This window comes from Colias eurytheme, chromosome 9, assembly GCF_061535395.1.
Source record: "Colias eurytheme isolate Ceu_HAF_F1 chromosome 9, ilColEury1 Martin Lab GWU primary, whole genome shotgun sequence".
Lineage (NCBI taxonomy): Eukaryota > Metazoa > Arthropoda > Insecta > Lepidoptera > Pieridae > Colias > Colias eurytheme.
This window is the reverse complement of record NC_142988.1, coordinates 1,134,634-1,159,616: the sequence shown is the minus strand read 5'-3', so window position 1 is coordinate 1,159,616 and position 24,983 is coordinate 1,134,634. Positions and strand designations below refer to the sequence as shown.

Genomic DNA, 24,983 nt, shown 5'->3' with positions numbered 1-24,983 from the left:
AGCTCGTTCCACAACGACACATCCGAACTAACTCGTTCACATTAAAGCTTCGCTTGAATAGATTAATGTAATTTGTTAACGCCTATCTAAGTAGCGGATAGTCGAGATCGTCGTCGGCGGAGCGGGACGCGGGAGCTCGGCACAGCATGCACCGCGCGGGCACAGCTCGCCCTGCGCGGGTACAGCTCGCTCACACACGGGCACAGCTCGCCCCGCGCGGGCACAGCACAGCACCGCCGCGAGCCGCGCTCTATAAAGCGTTCCGGGTCTCGCGCGCACCTCGCGCCGGCGCCGCGCTAACTACCTCAGTCATATCATAACGTGCACTTTATGACATATTTACATTCGACGAGTCTAACGATTATACGTATCGTATGCGCGTCACTACGTGCGTCCTACGCTAGTGGTGCGGGGGGGGGAGGGGTCAGTGCGTGTACTCCGGGAAGGCGGCGGGCCGGTCGCTGGCGGAGCTGCCCGCGGGCGAGGGGTAGTACTCGCGCACCGGGACCGCCTCTTCACTCGCCCACCGGGCTAACTGTTGTTGAGCTTGAATAAATTCATCACTAGAAAATGATAGAGAAGAGGAACGGAGAGCGCGCCCTGCGGCGCCGGACGGGCTCCGGGGTCTCGCAGCCAATCGGAACGATGCTCGCTATCGGTTACTTTTAACAATTTTGTGTCAAGGAGATGACCCTTAATGTTGTCGATAACTAAGTTGCGGTTATAAGAAAAGCGGTAGGTACGTTCAGAATGGGGTGTTTGAGATCAATTTCATTTTTTTTACAAGAATGTGGAAGGTGGTAGGTCAAAATTCCGGAAGAAATGCTTAAGCATTGATCAATGGTTTAGTTATTAAACTAATAAATATACAATATACGGCGAAAAGCAAGAAGATTGTTCCAGAATTTATAAAGATGCTAGTTTGAGAATGAAGTATAGAAAAGCTTCGTTAGTTCTATGCAAACAAAATAAATTTTGTTGTTAAGGAACAGGAAAATCAACATTAATATGCCAATGGACCATGAAAAAAACTACATTTTGATGTTCTACATTTGAATGGGCTATCTCCTTTAATTTTGCCCAAAGTGATATAGCAAAAGGATTTTATCAAATGATTTTTTAACAAGGAAAGGAAATTTTAAACACCGCAACTTCAAAATTTTGAGTATAAAGACCTCGGAGCCCGTTTCAAGCTATAAAAAGATTGTGTAAAGTATTTCGTTTGAGTTCTGTTGATAAAATTTTCATGAATACATTATTTAGATGATATTGTTATTTTTTAAGCAATTGCAAAATTAGCGTAAGTTCTACTATGTGTTTAAAAATGTGTAGTATTTTGCATTAGGCTCAATCAACACTACTTAGAAAACAACTTAGATACAATTTTTTAATTTTTATTTGACATTTTTCTAAGACGAAATCAATCAATTTGAAGAATTTTGAATCATACTTTTTAAAACATCGACCACAGCGTTACAAGCTGCTTATTCAGAACTTTTTAAAAGATTGACCATAGCATAAGAAGCAGTTTCATCTGTGGTATCTGAAACTTTTTGAACATTGTAGTATGTGTCTTATAAAAATGCATTATCACAAAAAGTACAGGAGCGCGTTAAGTAGTGTCGAGCGAGCGCAGCGATGACGAGGAAGCGTACCTCTCGCTGTCGGGCGCGTCGCGCAGGCGCTCGGTGTCGGCCGTCTCGTAGAGCGCGTCGTCGTCGGGCACGCGGTGCGCGTGTGCGGCGTGCGGCGCGTGTGCGGCGTGCGGCGCGTGCGCGTGCGGCGCGTGGCCGTGCGGCACGTGCGGCGTGTGCGGCGCGTGCGGCGCGTGCGGCGCGTGCGGCAGCAGCGCGGGCGCCAGCAGCGGCGCGTGGTGCCGCCCGCTGCCGCGGAAGCTTCGGTAGCCGAAGCGCGACTCCTCCTCGCCGGGGGGGAGCCGCCCGCGGCAGCGGCTGTCGGCCGACCGCCTTTACGGATTGCGACGCTTAGTTAGTGCGTGGGGCGCCGGCGCCACCGTTTTTAAATCGCAGCGTATCGCACGTCCGCACAACCGTGTACGCAGTGCTAGTGTGTGATGTAATGACGTAAGGTCGTGGGGCACTATGCGTAAGGCTTGTAAAGTTGAGATAGTGGAATGGGACGTGTGATATGAATGCGACTTAAAAAGGATATTTTTGCATAGTATTATGTTAAACTATACTAAAATGACTTGAATTATGGCTGCATAAAGCATCTATCAATTTGAATCTATTTTATCTATTGTTTAAGATATTTGATCACTAAAAATTGATAAAAATTCACTCTTCTAATCTACGCTATGATCAGAAGCGAATGTTTCAAAAACGTGATATTATTATTCCTTCATACTTACTCATAACTGTCATTAACTTTTCGAGATCTGCTTTGAACGCTGATTCCAACAATATATTTATCAAGCTTAAAACAACTTTTTGGATTTTTTTTCACCAGTATCAACCAGATGAATAATAAAATCCAGAAAGTTCTCCAAGACGTCAACATATACTCACGGTGGCACGTCCTCGATCCTGTAATGTCTATCGGCCTCCGTCTCCGACATGCGGATATCTTCAGAGCCGGACGGACTCATGTGCCGGCTGGAGTGGTGCTCGAGCTGACGGATGAGGTCCTCGAGGTTGCGGATGCGGTACGGGCCGCACGGCCGCTGGTCCTCTTCGTCCTGTAATGTTAATAGGAACAGTTGATTTTAAATTGTATTTATTGATATTACTTGTGTAAATATAGTGAACATCTCTTATTCTATACTTTGTCAATAAATCAAATTTTTGAGGAGATTTTTTGCTATGGTTTTATTGAGAATCTGGGTTGGCAGATTCCCCACTGGAAATATGTAAGATATATGGAACTGGAAATACCCATCTATGCTATTTTTGAATGGTTCTATCAACAAAGTTACAAGTTCAATGTTTTGATACGGTCTGACTTTTAATTTGGAATCGTTGTCTTCAGTGCTATTATTTCCGAACCAGTGGTAAATTATATTTTTTTTTGTATTTTGCCGATCCAAGACCACTTTTAAAAGAAGCTTAGTTCAATAAATAAATGTTTGGGTTCGAGTTTGAGTTCTCGTGGTACCCGTTGGATTACTGCTCGCCTGCAGCTAGCTATCTATCTAGCTACAGCTACTCACCTCGTCGGGCCTGGCCCGTCGCAGCTCGTCGTGCGGCTTGTCGGCGCTGGCGGGCCGCTCGCGCTTGTACTCGTAGTCCTGCAGCGCGCGCAGGTCGCCCGAGCCCGCCGACACCGACCCGCCCGCTGTCGCACGCTGTGCGGCCGCTGTTTTTAACGCTTCTATAATGTTCTCGTGGTAGCCGTTTAGATCCTGGAATGGTTGGGTGAGAATATTAAAGTTTTGTCTATTAAGGCATTATGATAATTTTATCACAATTGGAATAAATGCCCTAAGGCATGTTACGCAAGCCATTTGAGCCTTTTTAATAAGTTATCATGTAACCCATGCTCCAAGGAAGCAAGGATGGTTTATAGTCTGGTAAGATCTTTTCACTTAGTCTATGAAACGAACTAAGCGCACTGTGAAAATTGTGATGATTAAAATACACTATCAACCAAATTTAACATCTATTGAAACAAAAGCCCACCTTAAACTTATACTCCATATCCGCGACCGCACCAGCTGGCTCCTGTCCATCAGACTGTGACCCAACTTCCAAGTGCTCGGACTGTGAGTCATCTCCCCACTTGTCCTTCCCGTCCACAGCGCCGTACCCGTGCTTCTTTAGAATCCCCTTTTCTGGTAACTTCGACATCGTGCCCGGTGTCACGTCTATGAACGCTATGTCTTCTTCGCCTGTAATGTATGTTTGGTATTTTTGTTTATTGAGTTTAGTTGGTTAGTTGCGGTTGTACAATCGATTTTGATTAAAACATATTTTCTTTAAACATGTTCTAGAATACCAGTTTTTGGAATACTTTGATTGTGTAATGAATTCATTTCGTAAAAAATTAAATGGTTTGTTAACAAATAATTTGTCAATGTGAAATTTACCTGAATGCGTTGGCTCATCTTCACTCCCAGAATGAACTCGCTTCATTTGCTTATGATCCCTGAAGAAAATAAGTCGAATTTGAATTTAAAGTTCAAAAGTGTAATAAGTCACACAGCAAATAATGGTCTCCGCGCATGCAAATGGAGCTAATGGTTCATCTATGTCGACTTTCTGACTATCTCTAATTCTCTATATCAGTACTCGGTGGGTTTCTAGGTACAGGGTATAAGAAACCTCATAATGTATAACCTCTCCATTGAAAATTTGTTTCATTGATAGAAATAGAACAGTTAAAAGTAGATTCTGTGAATGGCAACTCACGGATATCTGCTAGCGGTGCCAGCGCCAGACATGTGATTGCCCTGTCTGAAGATTACACGCTGCGAGTCTCCACGGCTGAGAAATTTGGAAAAATCAAGTGATGCCTTTTGTTATGTCACAAATTGTGTATCCAGATTGCGTTGTCGATGTGAGATGTCTTGGTCATATTGCAATCGGTACTTGATTTATTTGGAGGTTGAAGTGTGCTCTCATGTATTGCTTTGTAAGCATCAACTTCAACATTTGTATTGTTTATATTTGGGATTAAAGGTTTAACTTTTGTATAGGGATTGCATATCAACCTGAGTCTGGATATTTCTTTTTTCATCTATGTTTTCAGTGCAAATTTCTACCATTTGGGAATAGCCCAATGATTTCTATAAGGTGGAAAAATAAGATCAAAAAGCGTGTCATTTAACGCGTACTGTGTGAATGTGGTTGGCCACACTACAACACTCCACACCGTTAATACTTAATCGTAGGCTAAAGATTGCAATTCACCAAAAGCCGTCGGTAAGGCGAGTGTAATAAAAGCGAGAATCGTGTGAACAAAAAGTTTAGAGCGGTGAGGCGAAACGCCGCCAAGCTTCGACATACCTTAGGAGGTTTCTGTTTGATCACCAGATCCGATTAGAAGAGGAAACAGAATTTTAGTTAAGGGAATAGAAAATGGAGAATATGTTTATGCACCATAGAAATAATTATAATAAGACCGTGTATAATATAATTACATTTATCAATAAATAAGTTAATGTACTTTCTATAGCGCATAGATTGTGTAAAAAAACACCTGATAAATACAGAATTTTATTGTCCAAAAATAAAATTCACAGTATTCATCAGATAGATAATCGAGGATTGAAAGAGATAGTAGTGGTAAATATTGAATTGGGGGGTAAGAGTGATAAGAAAGTTGCGATAGAACGTTCGAGAAACATACCTGAAGGTGTTGTTGAAGGAGTGAATCTTGCCAGCTTCCATGGAGATGTCCTCTTGCGAGTTGTTAGAGGTGGTCGATCCGCCGGCGAAGCTCTTGGCGATGGGTTTCTTCACGTACGGAGGGTCGTATTTCGGCAGCGTACTCTTTTTCCTGGTGCAGGCGTGGCGTAGGAACGCACACTCAGATCAATCGATTACGTTTACAACATCAAGCGGTCTATTCATTGCGGAATCGAGAACACCTCCAGTTTTTAGGGGGTCAATTTTGAAAACGATGTTTTCGTTTCCGATTTTTGATATGTCCTGATGGTTATGTGCGAATGAAAGTTAACAATGAGGCTTGTGTGCAATTGTAGCGTTACGGTTATCTACATTTTAAAGACTATGTTATTTAACGTTACTTTTTATACTGACCCGATTTTGATAGCTTTCATTCAACACGGGGTTTTACTTTTTATTTTAGCAACATCAAGCACTTTATTGTTATGTTAAGCAGCTTCATTACTGACAAATTTAAGTTTATTAGAACAAAACTGGCGCTTTTGGATATTTTAATTACTTTAAATTGAATTTAATATTGTTTTTAGATTAATTTAACTTTTCGTTTCATTCCTCATGGGAATTAATGTTATATGGAAACATAATCAATAGATCGATCTTAGCTTAAATGAAAAGACTTCGTTCCATCAAAATTTTGTCTACATGTTAAATTGATTAAAGTTAAAACTTGGTACAAAACAATTAACGTCAATTTTAATGGAACGACATCGTTCCTTAAATACAACATTAGGCGTTCTAACTAGACAGCTGCTTGAAAGAAGAATTCGTGCATCGCACATTCGCCGTTCGTGCAAAAGAGTTCATAGAGAATTTAGTGACAGTGAATGATGTGTGATATCAGAGTCGGCTATCTAAATCTTCCTGTTTACATTTACTCACGAGCATGACAGCTAAATGAATGATTCCGAATCGATTTTAAGAGGCGCAACCGATATCTAAGAGTGGAGATGTAGGAAGATGTAGATGCGGTCGCGCCGCCGGGACGCGGTCCGCGGCGCCCGGCGACTCGCTCCGACCAAGAAAGGAAACGAAAACGAGTCACAAGTTCACATAAGCCAATGCACACATCCAAGAGCCCAGAATCTTAAGGGTTTGAGTCGAGGTGTCGCTCGAACGCTCGAACACAAGGTGGGTAAGCCTCGTGGCATGCAGCGAGGCGGGCGGGCGGCCGGGCGCGCCGGGCGGCGGGCCGGCCGGCGGGCCTGCGGGCGGCGGGCCGGCAGGCGGCGGGCCGGCAGGCCGCGGCACAACGCGCCCGGCCGCGGCGCAGAACCACAGAGCAAACGCAGTCGGACGCGCCACCCGCCAACTACCTCTACGACCACAATCAACAAACAACGTCCAACGAAACAAAATAAATAAATCAATCGTCGACATCGATAAACGGAAACATCAACGCTAACGTCTAAATAAACATACAACGTATACGAAGGTGACGGTAAATTTCTCCATAAAGACTACCTTTGGTCTGTTTTCTGCTCACTAACCTTAGGCACAGGGAGAAGTTTTTGTGTACTACGACTGACCTGTAGCAGAGAGCGCTCAGGGCAAATACTATGAATACCCCCCCTACCACAGACATGAGGACCGCCACGAGGAATACCGTGTTTGAGCCGTGGTAGTTCTCTGCGCCCAAAGAGAAGGGTTAGTCACGCGCGGGCCGGCGACATCGAGATCACCTCGCGACGCCGACACCCGCCCGCTGCTCTATGTGCCCACTGAGCTTATAGTTCATTACACGAACTTTTTTATCTCTATTACCAATTAACATTTTTCCAATAACAATATTGTTTAAGGTTTATTTTCCAGAATTTCAATATAGTGGGCTGGGAGCAGCGGGCGGGGGGCGCGCGGCGCGCTCGCGACACGCGGCGGCGCGGGACCGCTCACACACACGACACGACAACAGGCACGAGCGACATTGCCACAACACCGAGTTACCGGCCGTTACCTGAAGCAGTACGCCATCCAGGCGAAACCCACGAACACGGAGAGCACGACAGCGAGTAACAATACCACCATCATCATAGTGCTCATGTTATTCCTGCCGTGTTCACCTGCAAGAGAGGGGTCCCGCGCGTTAATGCCGGCGTCTCCAACGTCGCGCCGCGCTTCCGAACAATGCTCGTCTACGCGTTCTCACCGTACTATATGCTTGATGCAACAATGTGCGATACTGAACAATTAACATATGCAGTAAATATTGATCTTGGTGATGAAAAAATGAACGCGTATACGAAACTGTGTTCGGTACACAATTTTGTTGAGCAGTGCTCGGAATGAAGCCAATTGGATACACAAAATAACACAAGTAGGGGGATAGACATAAGAAGGCACCTGAAAACATACAGAGCAAACAATATTAGTAGCGGTTCAAAAAAACACACTTAACAAAATCGAGACAAAGTAACAGGAAGTAGAAATAAAATAAGAAAGCGTAGAAGTAATTACACTGAAAATTTGAAATGTTTTAATTTGTTGAGTATTTAATAGTTAGATAGAGTTATCAGTTACAACACATAGACAAAAATATTAAGTTAGAGACACAACACATAGACAAAAATATTAAGTTAGAGCAAGAATATTACATTTTAAAGTTACCAAAGTAGAAATACAAAGTGACTAAGATTCAGTATGTACATTTACAAAACAAGAAACACAAATGAATCAACATTTAGTTAGACAGTTAAACATCAAGAATCATTAACTTGTATAGTGTCGTGTGTTACTGGATCAGACTCACCATACGGCGTTTCCTTCTTGGTCATGTTATAGGCCGCTTTGGTCGCGTTCTCGGGCACGTAGGCGGTGGGCAGCGGCGGGAGCGCGTCCGGCTGCGAACAGTCCGGGCCCGTCCAGCCGCGGTTGCACACGCACTTGTTCATGTTCGAACATAGCTGGAATTGTTGTTCCATCATGAGTATGAGTATGGGCACTGTTCATGGGTTCTGGAGTTAGTGGAGTAGGTAATTTTGCTTTTAGATTTAGCAAAGGTATCTTTGCAGAAATTAGATGGTGAAAAAGCAAACTTAACTATTTCTGCATTTTTTTCATCACAAGCATGTTTTTTCTATAGTAAGATAGTAAGGAAGTAGCTTTTACCCAAATCAGATAATACGCATGTACATTTAAAAGCTTTCGATTCAGTTTCTGTAACAGACAAGACCGCAAGAAAAGTATGTTCAAATTTAATGGATGGAATACAGAGAAAGAACATATTATTATGCTCTTTTGGTACGACACCAAAATAAGTAAAAACTTAACATTTTAAAGAAACCAAATTTTATCTTCGCTCCAAACATTTCGAATTGAAAATGGCAATTTTAAAAGGAAATATTTACATGTCTTCAAAGCGGATTTGACGTCGTATTCCTGAAGAATACGTAAACGTACGAATCTTTCTCAACACACCGAGTTCAACATGTTATTTTGCGAGATTTAAAAAAGTTTTCAAGCAAGTTAAATTGTTCGGCTCCTCACGCCCGCGGGCAAAATTATTATCCTCAGGTGAACAGGTGTCGGCGAGTTACCCAAGTTATAATAACGACTGTTTGTGTGCGCCTCAATGCTGTTTAATATTATACGTTTAGACTTGAAACGTTTCGACGTCGTGTTATGAGCTAAGTTTTAAATATAGTAGTTGAAAGATCGTTTAATATCGGAAGTTATGCTTGATAAGTTCATTTACTATATTCTGCTTGTACTATAATACTATTTTAGAATATAGAATTAGATGCTATAAAATGATGAAGACTTGAAATGCTAAAGACGTAATTAGAGCAGTTTCAAGCAAGAATTTCCATAAGTAACCCACTAGAGGATAAAGCGATCTCCGTCAAAGCAATTCCTAGATTCGAGACGTATCTCATCTATTCATTCCTGGCTAAAACTAAATCCAAAGCAAGTCTAAACAATGGCGATAGTTGAATGACGTCAGAGCGAAGTCGGCGACTATCTAAGTTTGAAATAGGAGCTGGAGCATTTCAGTATGCGTTAACGACTTCAACCGAAGCATATTGTTGGAGCTGAATGCAATACTAACAATGTTATGTGGGTCACGGTGTGAATTTCGTTATTGTGGAGATTAAATAGTACAGACAACAAAGACGGGAGTCAATAGTGGAAAATGACGGCTTTATCTAGAGAATTATTGGAATCTAGAAGCGTGTTCACGTTTCAACTTAAAATAAAAGGTACCCGCCCACTTATTCGAGTATTTATCTTTCATATCAAATCAAGTCGATGTTTGAAGTTTATCTTGTATGGAAAATAAACAAAACAAAAAGGAATAAAGATGAAAAATGAATGAATAAAGATTTGAAACAATTTTTTATCTAAAAATAGAATCCATTAATAGCGAATTTCTTTGTTCATGAGAAAACAGCATACAAATGCACAATGCATATGGCATTTTACATTTGATTCATTAACGTCTTTATACTCATCCACTTTACGTAGAAAAACATAATACCGCAAACCCATAAAACTCGCACACCTGTTTAGCGAACATGCATTTACATCTGCTCTCACTTCCCTAAACATGTTCAGTGCAATTACGAAGTTAGCTGTATCGCGGGGATATGTCACTCCTGGATGAGCCTCAACGTGTTCCACTAAGTTTACGGTCCCAACTTGTACACAGTTCGGAACTTTCCAGAAATGTTAACGCGGAATGTAAAAGTGCACGTTGATTGTGCGAACTTTCGGGTGAAGGTTTGAAAACTGTTGAACAAATAATGACTTCCATTTCGGATTTCAACTTTGAATATTTGCTCTTCAGTTAGATTTATTTCTGGACGAACAGAACTTTGTTCCCCGTTTTGAGCACGGTTTTCTATATTTGTTAGGACATGCTCAATAAAACATATAAAAAGAATATAAATTGTTATACAGTAGATTGTTCCATTAATTCATAATTTCTGGCTTCTTTTTAAATCACTTCTGTTACAACTTATAAGTTAGCTGCTCCTAATTTGGGCATTATGCCAGAAAAGTAAAAACATACTACCTGAAAATGTATTCCCAATTCCATCCCGTATCCCAAACCATTTTACATCAACCCACCTATGTCACAAGAAGTATCATATTTAAAAAGCCGTAATTTCCTATCCAGAAGCACACGAGCAGCCTTCACATAACTACATTGACCGAGGCACAGCGCAATTTGATTTGCCAACGCCCTGCATAGCCAGCGTAGGGGATTCTATTATCTCTAAACTGATAACATTGACGTGGATTTACGGCAACGAGAACAATCTATTCTGTTTCAAGGCCCGCGTTACGGATTGAAAAGGGATGTGCGGTTTTTGGAACTATGTTTACTAAATATAGATCGTAAAATTTGGGTCAGTTAGAAAAAAGTATCAGTACTGAAAAATAAAATGGACTTAGTACGAAATTTGATGCAATTTTTGAATAACATTCACTTTCTGTGGTAGATCTTTGATAAATTATAAACACCCTTCTTAATAAAGAAAACAGAATTTTAATAACAAAAGATCTCTGCAAAGTAGTGAAGATTAATTTTAACAACAACCTCAAACAAATTGTAAGTCTGATTTCCATAACAATGTGCGAGGTGAAATTCAAAGACAGAGTTATAATTCTAATAAGTTTGACCGAGGCGATTCAGCCTGCAGTTTCCACTTAGTGTTAGACACAACGCTGCGAGTTATTGCCAGAGCTATTGCCAGAGCTAACAATAGTTTATTGAACATAACCCCGGGGAAAGTTTAGCCGACCGTTTTCCTAATTCTGTATGAGGTGCTAATTACTAGGATACGAAACGGGGTACAACGGTTCAATTGTAGAGACGGAGCGTCTTGATATTTGATTTTTGAAAATAGACTTTATGTTAATGAACGTACTTAGAATATTTTTTTGAGCGTGAAGAAAGACATTAGAAAAAAGATAGTAGTACTTAGCTATTTTTATAAGATTTCTTTTGGTTATGAGAATATAATATGATTATTTGCCTGCAATTCTGCTTTTTTCAATGGAATAAATTATACGCTATTAAGTAAAATATACTTTGATCGATCCGTATGATTTTGTGTCAGTAAATTTACCTCATTATTTTTTATTCAATTCCTCAAAGAAACAACAACAGGGTCTACTGCTTTATTACCATCATCAATATTAATCACGTCAATAATGTCAATCGACCTTCACAGAGAAGTAAATCAAGGTGGGTAGGTACCTTTTGGCTCATTGAATATTCCTTTTTAATGAATATAGAATTAGCCAGTTTAATTTAGACCATCCACCATGCGCCGTGTACATTGGGCAACTTATAATTAACGACGTCCGAACCAAATTCAGGGGTTGATTAAATGTTATTAAGTTATAACTTGGCCTGCAGTGTACACGTTACTCTTTAGCTAAAATTTTATTCCCATTTTCCAGGTGGGCTAACGTAGTTATAACTTTTAATTGTTGTCGTTTGCTACGTATAATTTTATTCGGCGATTGCTCAATTTAATAACTCACTGGATTAAACTAATCAAGGAAGTTATCGAGTTTTGCTTTTTTGGAATTCGATGAAAACATTTACCGAAACGCAATATCCGAATACAAGTAGGTATGTGCTGTTTAGAGAAAATACTGAATTGTTGTTCAGGAAGAAATCAAGAAAGATATCAGCATAATATTATTTAGTTTATAACTATGTACATATTCGTAATCGTACCACACATGTTTAATTTTAATTTAAGTTATTCACCAGGAATTACAAATATCAATCCATATAACTATTAAGAGGAAGTGGTAACAGAGCACTATTTCGCCTAGCACCATCTTTTTTGGTTATCTGAAATTTTAGTTTTCGATAAAGATCCTGAGCACAAGAGCTACAATTCGAGTGGGGTGGTGGTGGTTTTAAACATAAATTTAAAACAAATTTCACACGTGTCAGAAGTGAAACTTCTTTGGCAATATTAAAAGATACCAATATCGTCGCCTTACTCCATGATAGTATTGCGATGACGCAAACTTTTACTCTCAACGCGCCTAAAGAAGTTTTACATCAAAAGTTTACATGAATAAAAAGGTTTGAGCACTCACCCCTCTCGCCGAACACTCGTGGTTATTATGGTCCGCGGGGCACTTAGTGTGGTCGATGTATGGGAAGATGGAGGTGCAGGTCTGGTTGACGCACACGAGGTTGTCGCCGCACGGCGTGCCGTCCCGGACCAGACCCAGTGGACCAACTTCCGCGTGCTCTGGGAGACCCGTTGTTGCCCTGCGAATTGTAAAAAAAAAATTGGTTGTCTGTAAAGTAGGTTTACTGACGATAGTTGAACGTGACAACGCCCGATTGTGCTTCTTTGTCGCTTGTTCCGCGCTCTCGCTTGCACTTCAAGCCTTACATGGAACGCCTCAGAGCGAGGTAACGCCACATGAGTCATGTTTTTCGTGCGTGCAGCCAGCTATCGAATTGTAAGACGTTGTCACGTCATAAATAAAATAAAAAGCTTGGAGAATAACAATTAGGGAATTATAGTAAAGTATTATGGTATCCTCATAGGAGACCGGTGTTCCTGGGGGAAACTGAATTGATGATGATGATTGTAATGGAGATACGACATCAGTAAGGTTCTTACCCACAATTGGAGGCACACAAAAAAACTTTATTGACATAATTACAGCTTGAATAAGTCATCGACAGGACTCAGAGGCATTTGAGAATCCAACCGCAACCGCTTTAGAGCAATCCCAGACCTAGAGGTCTTATGACTGCCCTCTGTACAGTTTTAAAACACCTATTGTTTCTTATCAGTTATGGTACAATGCTGGTTTAAAACCATTAATTAAATTACATATATAGTGGTACCAACTTCCATTGCCCTTACTAATAATAATTTGTCACTCAGTCAAGAAAAAAATAATTTATAAAACGCCAGAAAGTACAAAATATAAAAAAAGAATTTATATTATAATGAATTTATTCAGTAAATAGTTATTGCTATGTTTTCTTGTAAAGAGCGAAATGTACAAACGTTTCTACAAAGTAAGGTCTTAATAATTGCGAGAAAATTTTCTACGAATTGACGTCAAACGCTTGTTCTCAGACATTTATATATTGTTTAGGTACAATGTTATATATAGTTTCAAGTACTGGAATTACGTTACTAAGAAGTTGTTGGGCTATGGAAAATTTTAACAACTGAGAAAAATGTATTATATTATTTATGTTATATCTACAAATAAAATGATCTAGAAATAAGACGATCTATTTTGTGTTACTTAATCACATTATTAGCGACATGTCAGAATATTATGAATGTAAAAGTATTTTTACTCGTTTTCAATCCTAATTTTACTAACATTGTTCTTGCAAAGGTCATCAAGAAAATTGAACAGCAGAAAAAACTAGGATCAATATTTTTTTTAACAATGACATTCAAATGCATCCAGGTCGAGTTGCTAGTTATCTTCACTCACTCTCTCATACAAACAATATAATCGCAACTGGCTCTTAAATCTAGTATCAATATAATATTATGAAACATTATTTACTCTAATGCTGTAGAACCTGAATAAATAAATAAATAACTCACTTGCAATCATACTCATTTCCCTTGATAGTAATCACCGTCCGTGTGTAATACTCGTCCATACCGGGCACGATCGGGTACCGGTTGCCGAGCTGGCACTGCAGCGAGCCGCAACGCACGTTCCTGTAATATGGAGAATGTTTTAGAACGTTCTAGAAGGTTCTAGAAGGTTCGGGAATGTTCTGGAAGGTTCTGGAAGGTTCTAGAAGGTTCTAGAAGGTTCGGGAATGTTCTGGAAGGTTCGAGAATTTTCTGGAAGGTTCTAGAACTTTGTAGTTGTTTGATATGGTTGTTAGAATGTACTGGAATGTTCTAGAACGTTTTGATATAGTTTTTCGATGGAATGCTGTGATTTTTTAATTAGATGATTGGAATGTTGGGTTCTGTTTGAGCAATTGTTCTGTAATAGTCAATGGATTGTAAATTTTGAACGATCGGTAATAATATTGAGAATGGAATGTTCCAATATGATTTTGAGATGTAATGATCTAATGGTGATGATCAAAATTGCTCATATTATTTCGAATTACAGTTCTTAGAATGTTATTATATGTATGCAATGTTTCAGGATTAAATTAGGAATGTCAAGAACTAACTAATATTATTCACCATTATTAAATTAATTTCAAATATTAAGGTATATAAAATAACTCACTCCATATCGCACTTGATGAAATTCCCATTAGCGTCCTTTCCACAATGTCCAGTAACCGCACCCTTCGAGTTGAACTGTTCGAAGCACTCTTTATCCGCCCCAATGGTCCCCGGGCCCCAGATCTTCTCACACTGCAGGGACAATGTGGGGCATTGTCCCGCGAAGCAATACCCCTTGCCCCCTTCACAAGCCTCCCCATTCTTCTTGTATGCGTCTGCTGGACAAGCCCCAGATAGCCCAGTGCAGGTTTCTTCCAGGTCACACTCGTTGGTCGAATCTCGGCAGACAACGCCGCGCGGTTTTAGCTAGCAAGAAATTTGGAAGTTAGAAGTTTTTTCTGGTCATTTAATCTAGAAAGTTTTAGAGAAACACAAAATTATGCAATGGTTTCTTGCCGGCTTATTACTTTTCTGTTAAAACTGCCTTCTGAACCGGTTGTAAACGATTTTTATGTATTTTAACGATTCAAAAGCATTCCTAAAAGAAATCTAGCTGAATGAATTGCAGTTTAAGCTTGACGTTAAAAATGTAAATAAATTACAACCCTGAAAGGAAGAAGTCCAAATTGAACGCAGTGGAATTAAAGCCCTTTAAAGGGTTAGTTTTAAAATAGATCTGAAACAAAACGGCCAGTGAATAGAATGGTAATGTCCGTTGAACAATGTTCGTTAATTAAGGTTGAATTGATACATTGGGAATTGCTGTTTCGTAAAGGTCGGTTCGCCGCATTGGAATCAGTATAAATTAGAAGTGTACACATACAAAGGCACAAAATGTAGCAGTTTTAATTATACACCAGTATGTTTATTTGAAAATTAATATACTTTTTTGTTTTGGTTTTAAAATGTTCTGGTTCTTATAAAAACTATGATAATATCAGGATAGTTGTGGTAGTCAACGATACGTTTCTAGGGCATGGTAATAAGGTCAATTTTTTAATATCTTTAAATGAATTTCTATTTCGTTTTTAAAATAAAGTAAGGTCAGCCGAGGCAAGTGTGACATAAATTTAAATGGTACAAATTATTTTTTTAAATATTTCGTTACCGTAATAGTCCTATGCCGATATTTTAATTTTAATACATTAATTATTCATTTGTTCAATATTTTAACAATGATTTGTAATGTTCCTAGAAGTTTTGTGTGACATACGTAAGCAAAAAGAAAGGAAGGTTGGAGATTGACACACTTACCCCAGGAATGGGGCAAGTGTAACAGATAGCATTTTTATTTGTTCCTCTGGTTATTGTTGCTGGTCTCTTACTGAAATAATGAGATATTAAATATGTCAACTTAATTTATAATCTAATTCAATAACACGATAGTCTATTCTTGCTTGCAACAGATTTATATTCTAGAAGGGGTAAGTGTGACAGATTTTTCGAGGACTAGTGATGTGACAGTATGTTACACTTCCCCCGGGAAGGTTTAAGCATAATAAAACGTAAATATGTACTTATTAGTTAAATATTATATTTAATTAAAAAAAGTAACTATTACAATTGAAGCCATTTTCTTCTCAAAATACTCTGAAAAAACTGTTGGTCTCCCATGAGATTTCGATTTTACACCACAAACACCATTTACGTGTGAAATTATAGTTGCTCTAGGAACATTGTAAACTCTGGATGCTTTCAAAGCTGTCATATGCTGCTCCCGTACTGCTTTGACTGCTTCGCGTAGAGTTTCTTGAGAGTAAGTATTTATCAGTAGCTTTTCTTTTATAGTATCGTACCATCTAAAACAAAAAAAATGCTTCAATTTTACTTTAAAAAAAATCGTTGTATAAATATATGCTGTCCCATCACTATCATGGTATCCTCATACAAAAGGGCTGGGGTAAGTGTGACTGTGTCACACTTTCCCATGTTAGGTTAGCAGGTGAGGTAAGTGTGACATTGCACATATGTCAAAGAATATCAGAAATTTGGGCACAGAAACATATAAAACTTCAAATACAAATCGTAATACTTTGTCGCTTACCTTTAACTCCTTAAAACAACACTCCAAAACACCAAAAATCACTAAACGCGACGTCCCAGATATCACGGACTTCAATCATAATTCGCTTTGTTTTTCAAAATGGCGTATGTCGGTAAAACAGTTGAGTATTTGCTGTGTGTCGATACAAAAATTAATGATGAATAAGTTCTTCTAACGTACGTTAGATGGCGTTAAAACAAATAAACGTGTTTAGGGCGCGTAATTTGAATTTGTTACACTAGCCCCACTGTCACACTTGCCTCGGTTGACGATAATGTTTCCTTTCACCAAAATTTGCTATATCGAAGTATTTCAAGTACCTACTCTTCCTCCAGGGTCCATACAAAACTTTCACCCTGTATAAAAAAAAAGCGTTTGTACCGAGCACACGTGTCAGAAGTGAAACTTATTTCGCAATATTCAAAGATACCAAAAACGTCGCCTTTCTCCATGACGTGACGGTATTACCATGACGCGACCTAGAAATTTTACTCTCAGCGCGCCTGAAGAACTTCAAAAAGTACTAGGATACCAGAACAATGGTGGCAGTATACCTGGCACCGATCGCAGCAGTCGCCGGCCGCGCACTGCGCCTCCTTGGTGAGGCGGCACGTGAACGGGTCGCAGGATTCTCGGGCATTGTAAGTGAATTATCGACAATCTCAAAATGCAGTCCTATTTCGTTTTAAAAATAAAGTAATGTTTCCTTTCACCAAAATTTGCTATATCGAAGTATTTCAAGTACTCTTCCTCCAGGGTCCATACAAAACTTCCACCCTGTATAAAAAAAAGCGTTTGTACCGAGCACACGTGTCAGAAGTGAAACTTATTTCGCAATATTCAAAGATACCAAAAACGTCGCCTTTCTCCATGACGTGACGGTATTACCATGACGCGACCTGGAAATTTTACTCTCAACGCGCCTGAAGAACTTCAAAAAGTACTAGGATATCAGAACAGTGGAGGCAGTATACCTGGCACCGATCGCAGCAGTCGCCGGCCGCGCACTGCGCCTCCTTGGTGAGGCGGCACGTGAACGGGTCGCAGCACGGGTTCAGGTTCTGGCACTCGGCGATCGTGCCGCAGTCGCACTCCTCGCCCTCGTCCAGCCGGCCGTTGCCGCACTGACGGTGGACTACCAGCTGGTGGTAGATTTAATGTTGATTAAGATAAAAGAAAAAATAACAATAGAAGACTCAATTATGTGCACGATGTAAGGGCAATATTAAATATTTTGATAATAGAAAACAACAAACAATATAAGATACACGTATGTACAATATAATGGCTCTTTAGGTATATACCTAGGTGGGTCCATGCAACTTGGTCTACGTGTATGTAGTTCATCCGAGGGTAATGCAAGCACACGCGCTTTCCTTGGCTGAGCCATGTCACGCGTCGTTGATAAGGTTATCCAGCAATTACGATGATATTAAAAGATCATTTAATTTCTACAAGGTAAGCCGAATTTAATTTGAACAAGATATATTTAGGAGTGTATTCCAGGCCATTGAACTATTTGACGGTAAACAAACACTAATAAATCTTTCTACAATTTTCTAGATATCCTGTAAACTTTAACCGAACGTCTTTCCTGCCAAACATTTTATCTCAAATAAACTAAACTCGAAACTCAATCAATTATATTCAAGCTGTCGTTTAACAAATAAATAAACACCGATCTAGTCGAGTGTCAGACTTCGCTTCTTTCAGGCCGCAACCGCTGCTCGACAATTAATTTGAATTGAGGGAAACTTGAAAATCGGAGCTGTTATTCATCAGCAATCTATTAACGTTCCCATTGCAAGAAAGGATCGACTTTATTGAAAATATATTTCAGAATACTGGTCACTTTTGGGATGCGCAAATGGCTCACATTTATCAAAAGAGCTTGGAAGGGTTTTTAATGAATTCTAGCTAAGCGAATGAAAGTTTCAGTTTCAGTTTGGCTTCTACGATGTTTTGTAGCCGTAAATGGAAGAGATATTTTATATGAAATATATCCCGATCCTCATCTCTGGTTAATGCCACGGTAAGGGTGTCCAACCTCCCATACGCTGCCTTATATCATAAATAAAACATGTAAAATGAATATGTATCAACCATTTGCTATGCACATATTTGAACGCAGCGAACCAACGCGAAATGTTCGGATCACTTTTCTAATTTCCGCGTAGGATTTGGTATATCATACGTAAGCCGGCTGTTTTAAACTCTAATGAGCTAATTTCAAATTTAACAGAACGATTTCGGTTCTCAGGCGCTTTCTACTAATGAGCTTTCGTTAAAGATTAATCCCATTAAAATTTAACTACCGCTCTCGGGCCATTCTTTGTTCTAAAAATAGTCTCATCATGCAAATCGCCCTTCGACTGACGTTAAAACGAGATGTTTATCTTTGGCCTTTTCGTTAATGAACTGTTTGAAAAACAGTGGAATTGTTAAACGAGATCGATGGGGGAAATAATCGGGTTGTTTTACTGCTTCATTTATACGAAAATCCTTTATTAGTAGGTACGAAATAAATAAGTGCTTGAAATCTTTGTTTATTTATATCTTTATCTTTTAAAAGTACTGTTACAATTTCAACAAATTGGAATACACGAGAAGAAAACGTATCTAATATGAACCTCATCAGGGTAGGTAGTTGTTTAACATGAATAAAGTGTATGTAAGTGTATGCCGAACATAAAAATTTTGATAAAAAATCTTATACAACATGATTCTATTTGATATCTTGGCTCGTTCCTAGAACACAATAAAAAACTTATGTTCTAGCACATTTCGATTTCGTCGAGTCCTAAAGTTTATCACATTCAATGTGAACCACATCAAACAAACGAAAAACAAGAAAATATATTCCATTTGCATCGGAAAATATATCGAGCAAAAAAATAAACGCGATGACACAACATTCTAGTTGGAAGTTCAAGTGGCGACTACAATAGAAGGAAATAAAACTCAGTCACAATCATCCGCCGATAAATATGTAAACGTGGAGGATCGAAGCGGAGTGGTGGCCCGCATTATCATTCCGTAATATGTAAATTTATTCCAATAAACTCTGGGCCGACGCTCGTGTTATTATATATTCGCAAACGAAGAGATAATTCTGAACGCGGGCAGCCGGCATTACCATAACTTTTATTGAAGGAGAGCCTTGTAAGAGACTGCCGACAAACAATGCGGCCGTCCTGATTAATTTTCTACGTACAAATTTTGCATTGAAATTAACTGCCGCGTTAATGTTCGAGGGCGATGGAGTTGGGAAGTCCCGGAGTTCTGAGTTGAAGGTGTTTAGAGTTTTGGGCAATTGTTAATGAGTCTAATGCCAAATGTAATCGAGATGGGTCCCAGTTTCAGGTGTTGCCACATAAACTGTACACAATTAGCAAGGATGTTCAGTGTGAACTAGAGAAATAATGAATTTCAATTGTAGAAATATAAAATAGAGATAAATGGAATTTGAACTAAAATATTCGTAGCTAAATTTTACAAAAATACGACTTAATATAAAATTATGGGTGAATAATATGTAATCTAACTTACTGGGTTATTCTTATTTCCAGGCTTATAAAACATTGTATATTTAACTATAAACTCAAAACTCAAACTCAAACTCAAACATTTATTTATTCAATTAGACTTCTTCTAGAAGCACTTTTGAAACGTCATTAAGTACATGTTTTTAACATTACCACCGATTCGGAAAGCAGTATCTACGGAGAAGAATCGGCAAGAAACTCCATAGTTGCTCTTTTTAATCATGTCAGATTTACAATTTTACAAATTACATAATATGTAATATCATAATATATTATCATAATATACCAAAGAACTGTACTGTGGTTTTTACGCGACAACCCTCCATGGGTTTTTATCTTCCATATATTCCTTAATACTGTAATAGGCTCTCTTGACAAGTACATTTTTTATATAAGATTTAAATGTAGAACTACTAAACTCTTTAATATTATGAGGAATTCTGTTGTAAAAGCGTATACCTTGGCCCATAAATGAATTTTTAACTTTAGCTAGCCGGAATAATGGCATTTCAATTTTATTTCTGTTTCTTGTGTCATAACAATGTCTATCTCCTACTTTTGTGTGTAAGTAAGCGTTATTATGTACATATAAAATATTATTAAATATATACTGCGACGGTACAGTAAGGATACCAGTATTCTTAAAGAGATCTCTTAGTGAGTCTCGAGCACGCAAATTATATACAGAGCGTATGGCTCTTTTCTGTAATATAAATATAGTTTCTATATCTGCAGCCCTGCCCCATAGCAGGATTCCATAGGACATTATGCTATGAAAGTAGCTAAAGTAAACCAATCTAGCCGTTTCTTCATCGGTGAGATGCCTTATTCTTCTAACTGCATATGCAGCTGAGCTGAGCTTAGCAGCGGTGGTGGTAACATGGGCCCCCCATTGAAGCTTCTCATCTAATGTCAAACCAAGAAAAACAGTCGATTCCACAGGGTATAATACCTCCCCGTTTAAAATAATATTCCTTTTCACCTTTTTTACATTTGGGAGGATAAATTCTACACAATTTGTTTTTTTTGTATTTAATAGTAAATTATTAGCATTAAACCAATTGGATATGCGTAAAAGAGCAGAGTTTACTTCGTCAACATTTGTGTCATGTCTATCCACATTAAAAATTAATGAGGTGTCATCTGCAAACAGTACTATTTCACACATATCCTGCAAATAATAAGGTAGGTCATTAATATACACTAAGAACAAAAACGGTCCTAAGATAGATCCCTGCGGAACACCTATGTTAATCGGCGCACCGCGAGATTTCTCTCCATTAACGACAACGGTTTGTACCCTGTTCTGAAGATATGAAGCTATGAGATCCTGAGCTAAACCTTTGATACCATAAAAATTTAGTTTCCGTAATAGAGTGGAATGTTCTACACAGTCGAAAGCCTTAGAAAGGTCGCAGAATATCCCCAAAGCATTCTTTGAATTTTCCCATGCTTTGTATATATGTGATAAAAGAGCTACTCCGGCATCAGTGGTAGAGCGCCCCTTTGTGAAACCATACTGTTTGGCGTGCAGTAAACCATTTGATGCAAAATGACTATTTAATTGGTTTAAAATTAGTTTCTCGAAGACTTTGCTCAAAGTTGGTAATATGGAAATTGGCCTATAGTTATTACTGTCTTCTTGGTCACCACTTTTAAATAAAGGAATAACTTTGCTAAACTTTAGTAAATCAGGGAAAATACCACAGTCGCAACACTGATTAAATATAAACGCTAGTTGATTGGCAATGTTTTCTATGATATTATTTACTAAATTTACAGACATACCCCAGAGATCACATGTTTTTTTTAAATTTAATGTTTTAAAAGTTTTAACAATTTCATCAGCAGTCACGTGTCGCAATTCAAATAATTTGTTACACTCAGCAACGTGATCCCTCAATAAAGACTCTGCAAGCGCTGAAGACGAATTTAAATTCTTAGTTAAACTAGCAGGGACACTACTAAAGAAATCTTCAAAAGCAAGCGCAACATCAGCACTTTTGTCAATGACCCTACCAGAGTTGACAAGTTTTATGGTACTATCGTTTGATCGGATTTTGCCCAATTCACCATTAATAATTGTCCAAACCGTTTTAACTTTATTGTCAGAGTTGCGTATTTTGTCTCTGATATACAAACTCTTGGCAGTGAAACAAACTTTTTTAAATGTTTTTGAATAATTTCTAACATAACTAAGAAATGATAAGTCTTTGTTATATTGTTTCATACCATATAGCTCGTAAAGAACGTTCCTGCATCTGTGTATACTAGGAGTTGCCCATTGGCTGAATGGTAAATCCTTGGTAATAGTTAAAGATTTAATTTTAAATATTTTTTCATATTCACTATGAATGAACTTAAAAAGATTTGTAAACATTTCACAAGGATTTTTATGAAAGGATTGATTATTCAGGTCAGGTAGTTTATTATCAATATTATTTCTAAATGTATGAATGCCTTTTCTAGTTATAGGCCTAACATTAATTCTTTTAAATGTAGGTATGCAATCCCATTCAAAAACTACTTTCTGGCCACAGTGATCCGAAGTTAGCGTGTTGAGAATATATTTTTCTAAACATTTGCAATCACAGTATATATTATCAATACAAGTTGCAGAAGTAGGTGTTATTCGTGTAGGCTCATCAAAAAGTTTATACAGATTAAATGAATGAAACAAATTAACTATTCGTGTTGCCGTTTGTGTGTGTGAAAGTAAATCAATATTAAAATCACCACATACTATTACCTTCTTTTTACTCCTGCCTAAACGCTTTAATATTTCTTCCATGACTGTCTCAAACAAATTATAGTCACTGGAAGGAGGTCTGTATACGCAAACAATAATGTAACGCTCAAGCTCAACACAGGACAGTTCAATGGTGCGTTCTACAGAAAGGCTAACAATGTCAGTTCGTTCCTTGCATTTTAAACTATTGTGTACAAAAATAAGAGAACCTCCATGAATAGCATTTGTCCTAAAGTATATACTTTTTAATTTATAATTATCAATATTTACTAACAACTGACATTGTTTAAGCCAATGTTCTGTTACACAAAATATTTTAATTCTATTATGATTTAAAAATAATTCTATTTCTAATAATTTGCTAGCCAAGCCTTGAATATTTTGATGTACAATGGAAAAAGGCTGCTTAGCTGTTGTCTTACATACTAGTTTAAATCTAGCTTAGGGCTAGTTTGTCTATCAACACTTAACCTAGGTTGATGTATATAATTACTACTACATAAAATTATAGTAGATCGATGGTCTGCTACTGAACATGTATCAGACTGGTTAATAATTTTATATGCTATTAACATAGCAAGTACTATAACACACTATTATTCAAATTAAAACTCTAATTTCGCAAAACCAAACCCAAAAGCATACAGTGAGAAAAAATTACAGTCATTTAAGTTTATACATAAAAGCATTATTATTATTTCAAGCCTTTACTAAAAACCTTATAAATAACTACTTCTACTTTCAAGTCTATTTTCATACCTCATTCGGTTTATTTAGCAGACACAGCCCTTGTCCGATCCTGAGCTCATTGATGTAGTCATTCTTGGAGCAATCACTAAACTTGTACGGTTGTACATTCTCCAGGCCAACTATGGACTGCGCCATGATGCAGCCGTGCCAGTCGCGGCAGAAGCACTGCTCGCGGCCGTCGTCGTGGCCCATACCTGCGAGAGAAGTTTATTGACGTGACAACGTCTTATAATTCGATAGCCGGCTGCACGCACGAAAAAACATGACTCATGCGGCGTTACCTCGCTCTGAGGCGTTCCATGTAAGGCTTGAAGTGCAAGCGAAAGCGCGGAACGAGTGACAAAGAAGCACAATCGGTGGTTGTCACGTTCAACTATTGTCAGTAAACCGACTTTACAGACAACCAATTTTTTTTGTAAACTAGCTTTCCACCCGCGGCTTCACCCGCTTTGTCTAAAACCTAATAAATTATATACTAAAACCTTCCTCTTGAATCACTCTATCTATTACAAAAAACCGCATCAAAATCCGTTGCGTAGTTTTAAATATTTAAGCATATATAGGGACATAGGGAAATAGGGACAAAAAAGCGCCTCTTTTTTTCTTTTTTTTTTAATTAGGGGCCATTGGCAAATACAAGTTCTGAGAGATGTGATTAATTAATTTATACTGCTCGCGGTCGTCGTCGTTGCCCATACATGGGGTAGTTAGGTGTGGTATGGCATTTTGGTACTAGGGTTTTAGAAATGCTGAGAGAACAGACTCAAAATATGATTAGAACTTAAGTGTATGTGGCATTTTTTTGAGGGTTCTATAGGATGATTGGACACTGAGAAGATGAGAGATCGGGCTTCAGTTTCGTACTATGATTGCTGTTTATGCTATTTTTAAAATTGGTATTGACTATCGATGCTCTCAATCTTCATTCGTGATTGGACGTGGAGAATTGAGTGGAAATTGGGTAAAAGAAGTGATTAACGTTGCATTTTGATACGATAATTTAAAATTGAAAAAGCTGAAAAGGTTGAAAATCCCGATGATTAAACAAATAATAGTTTGGAGATGTTCGACCAAATTTTCTATATTTAACTATAGAATGAGTAATCTGGATTATTAAATGAGGCATACAAATTGATCTTAACGCTACATTTGTAAAAAATAAGATGAGCTGATATCTTTGAATGTATGCTAGCGTGCGATTAAATTAAAGTTTAATCCAAGCCTTTTTTATTATGTACTAGCGGTCCGCCCCGGCTTCGCCCGTGGTACATATTTACGTTTTCTCTACATAAGAACCATCCTCGTACTTCAAGGAATATAATAAAAAAAGAATTATCGAAATCGGTTCAGCCGTTCTCGAGTTATGCGCTTACCAACACA

The 24,983-nt window shown here is 38.4% G+C and overlaps 1 protein-coding gene across 1 annotated transcript in view; it reads right to left on the bottom strand.

The window, feature by feature from the left end:
- Positions 1-214: 214 nt before the first annotated feature.
- mmd (disintegrin and metalloproteinase domain-containing protein mind-meld) overlaps positions 215-24,983 on the bottom strand; it is a 163,740-nt gene continuing 138,971 nt past the window's right edge. Inside the window, exons 11-25 of the mRNA XM_090105283.1 lie at positions 23,613-23,797; positions 17,534-17,701; positions 14,577-14,881; positions 13,925-14,044; positions 12,429-12,606; positions 8,110-8,263; positions 6,893-6,992; positions 5,308-5,457; positions 4,368-4,442; positions 4,046-4,104; positions 3,639-3,847; positions 3,170-3,361; positions 2,529-2,698; positions 1,656-1,967; positions 215-563 (exon numbers count right to left, since the gene is read on the bottom strand). Of these exons, the coding sequence (XP_089961409.1) occupies positions 425-563; positions 1,656-1,967; positions 2,529-2,698; positions 3,170-3,361; positions 3,639-3,847; positions 4,046-4,104; positions 4,368-4,442; positions 5,308-5,457; positions 6,893-6,992; positions 8,110-8,263; positions 12,429-12,606; positions 13,925-14,044; positions 14,577-14,881; positions 17,534-17,701; positions 23,613-23,797 (2,516 nt within the window). The 3' untranslated portion in view covers positions 215-424. The remainder of the gene's footprint in view (positions 564-1,655; positions 1,968-2,528; positions 2,699-3,169; positions 3,362-3,638; positions 3,848-4,045; positions 4,105-4,367; positions 4,443-5,307; positions 5,458-6,892; positions 6,993-8,109; positions 8,264-12,428; positions 12,607-13,924; positions 14,045-14,576; positions 14,882-17,533; positions 17,702-23,612; positions 23,798-24,983) is intronic.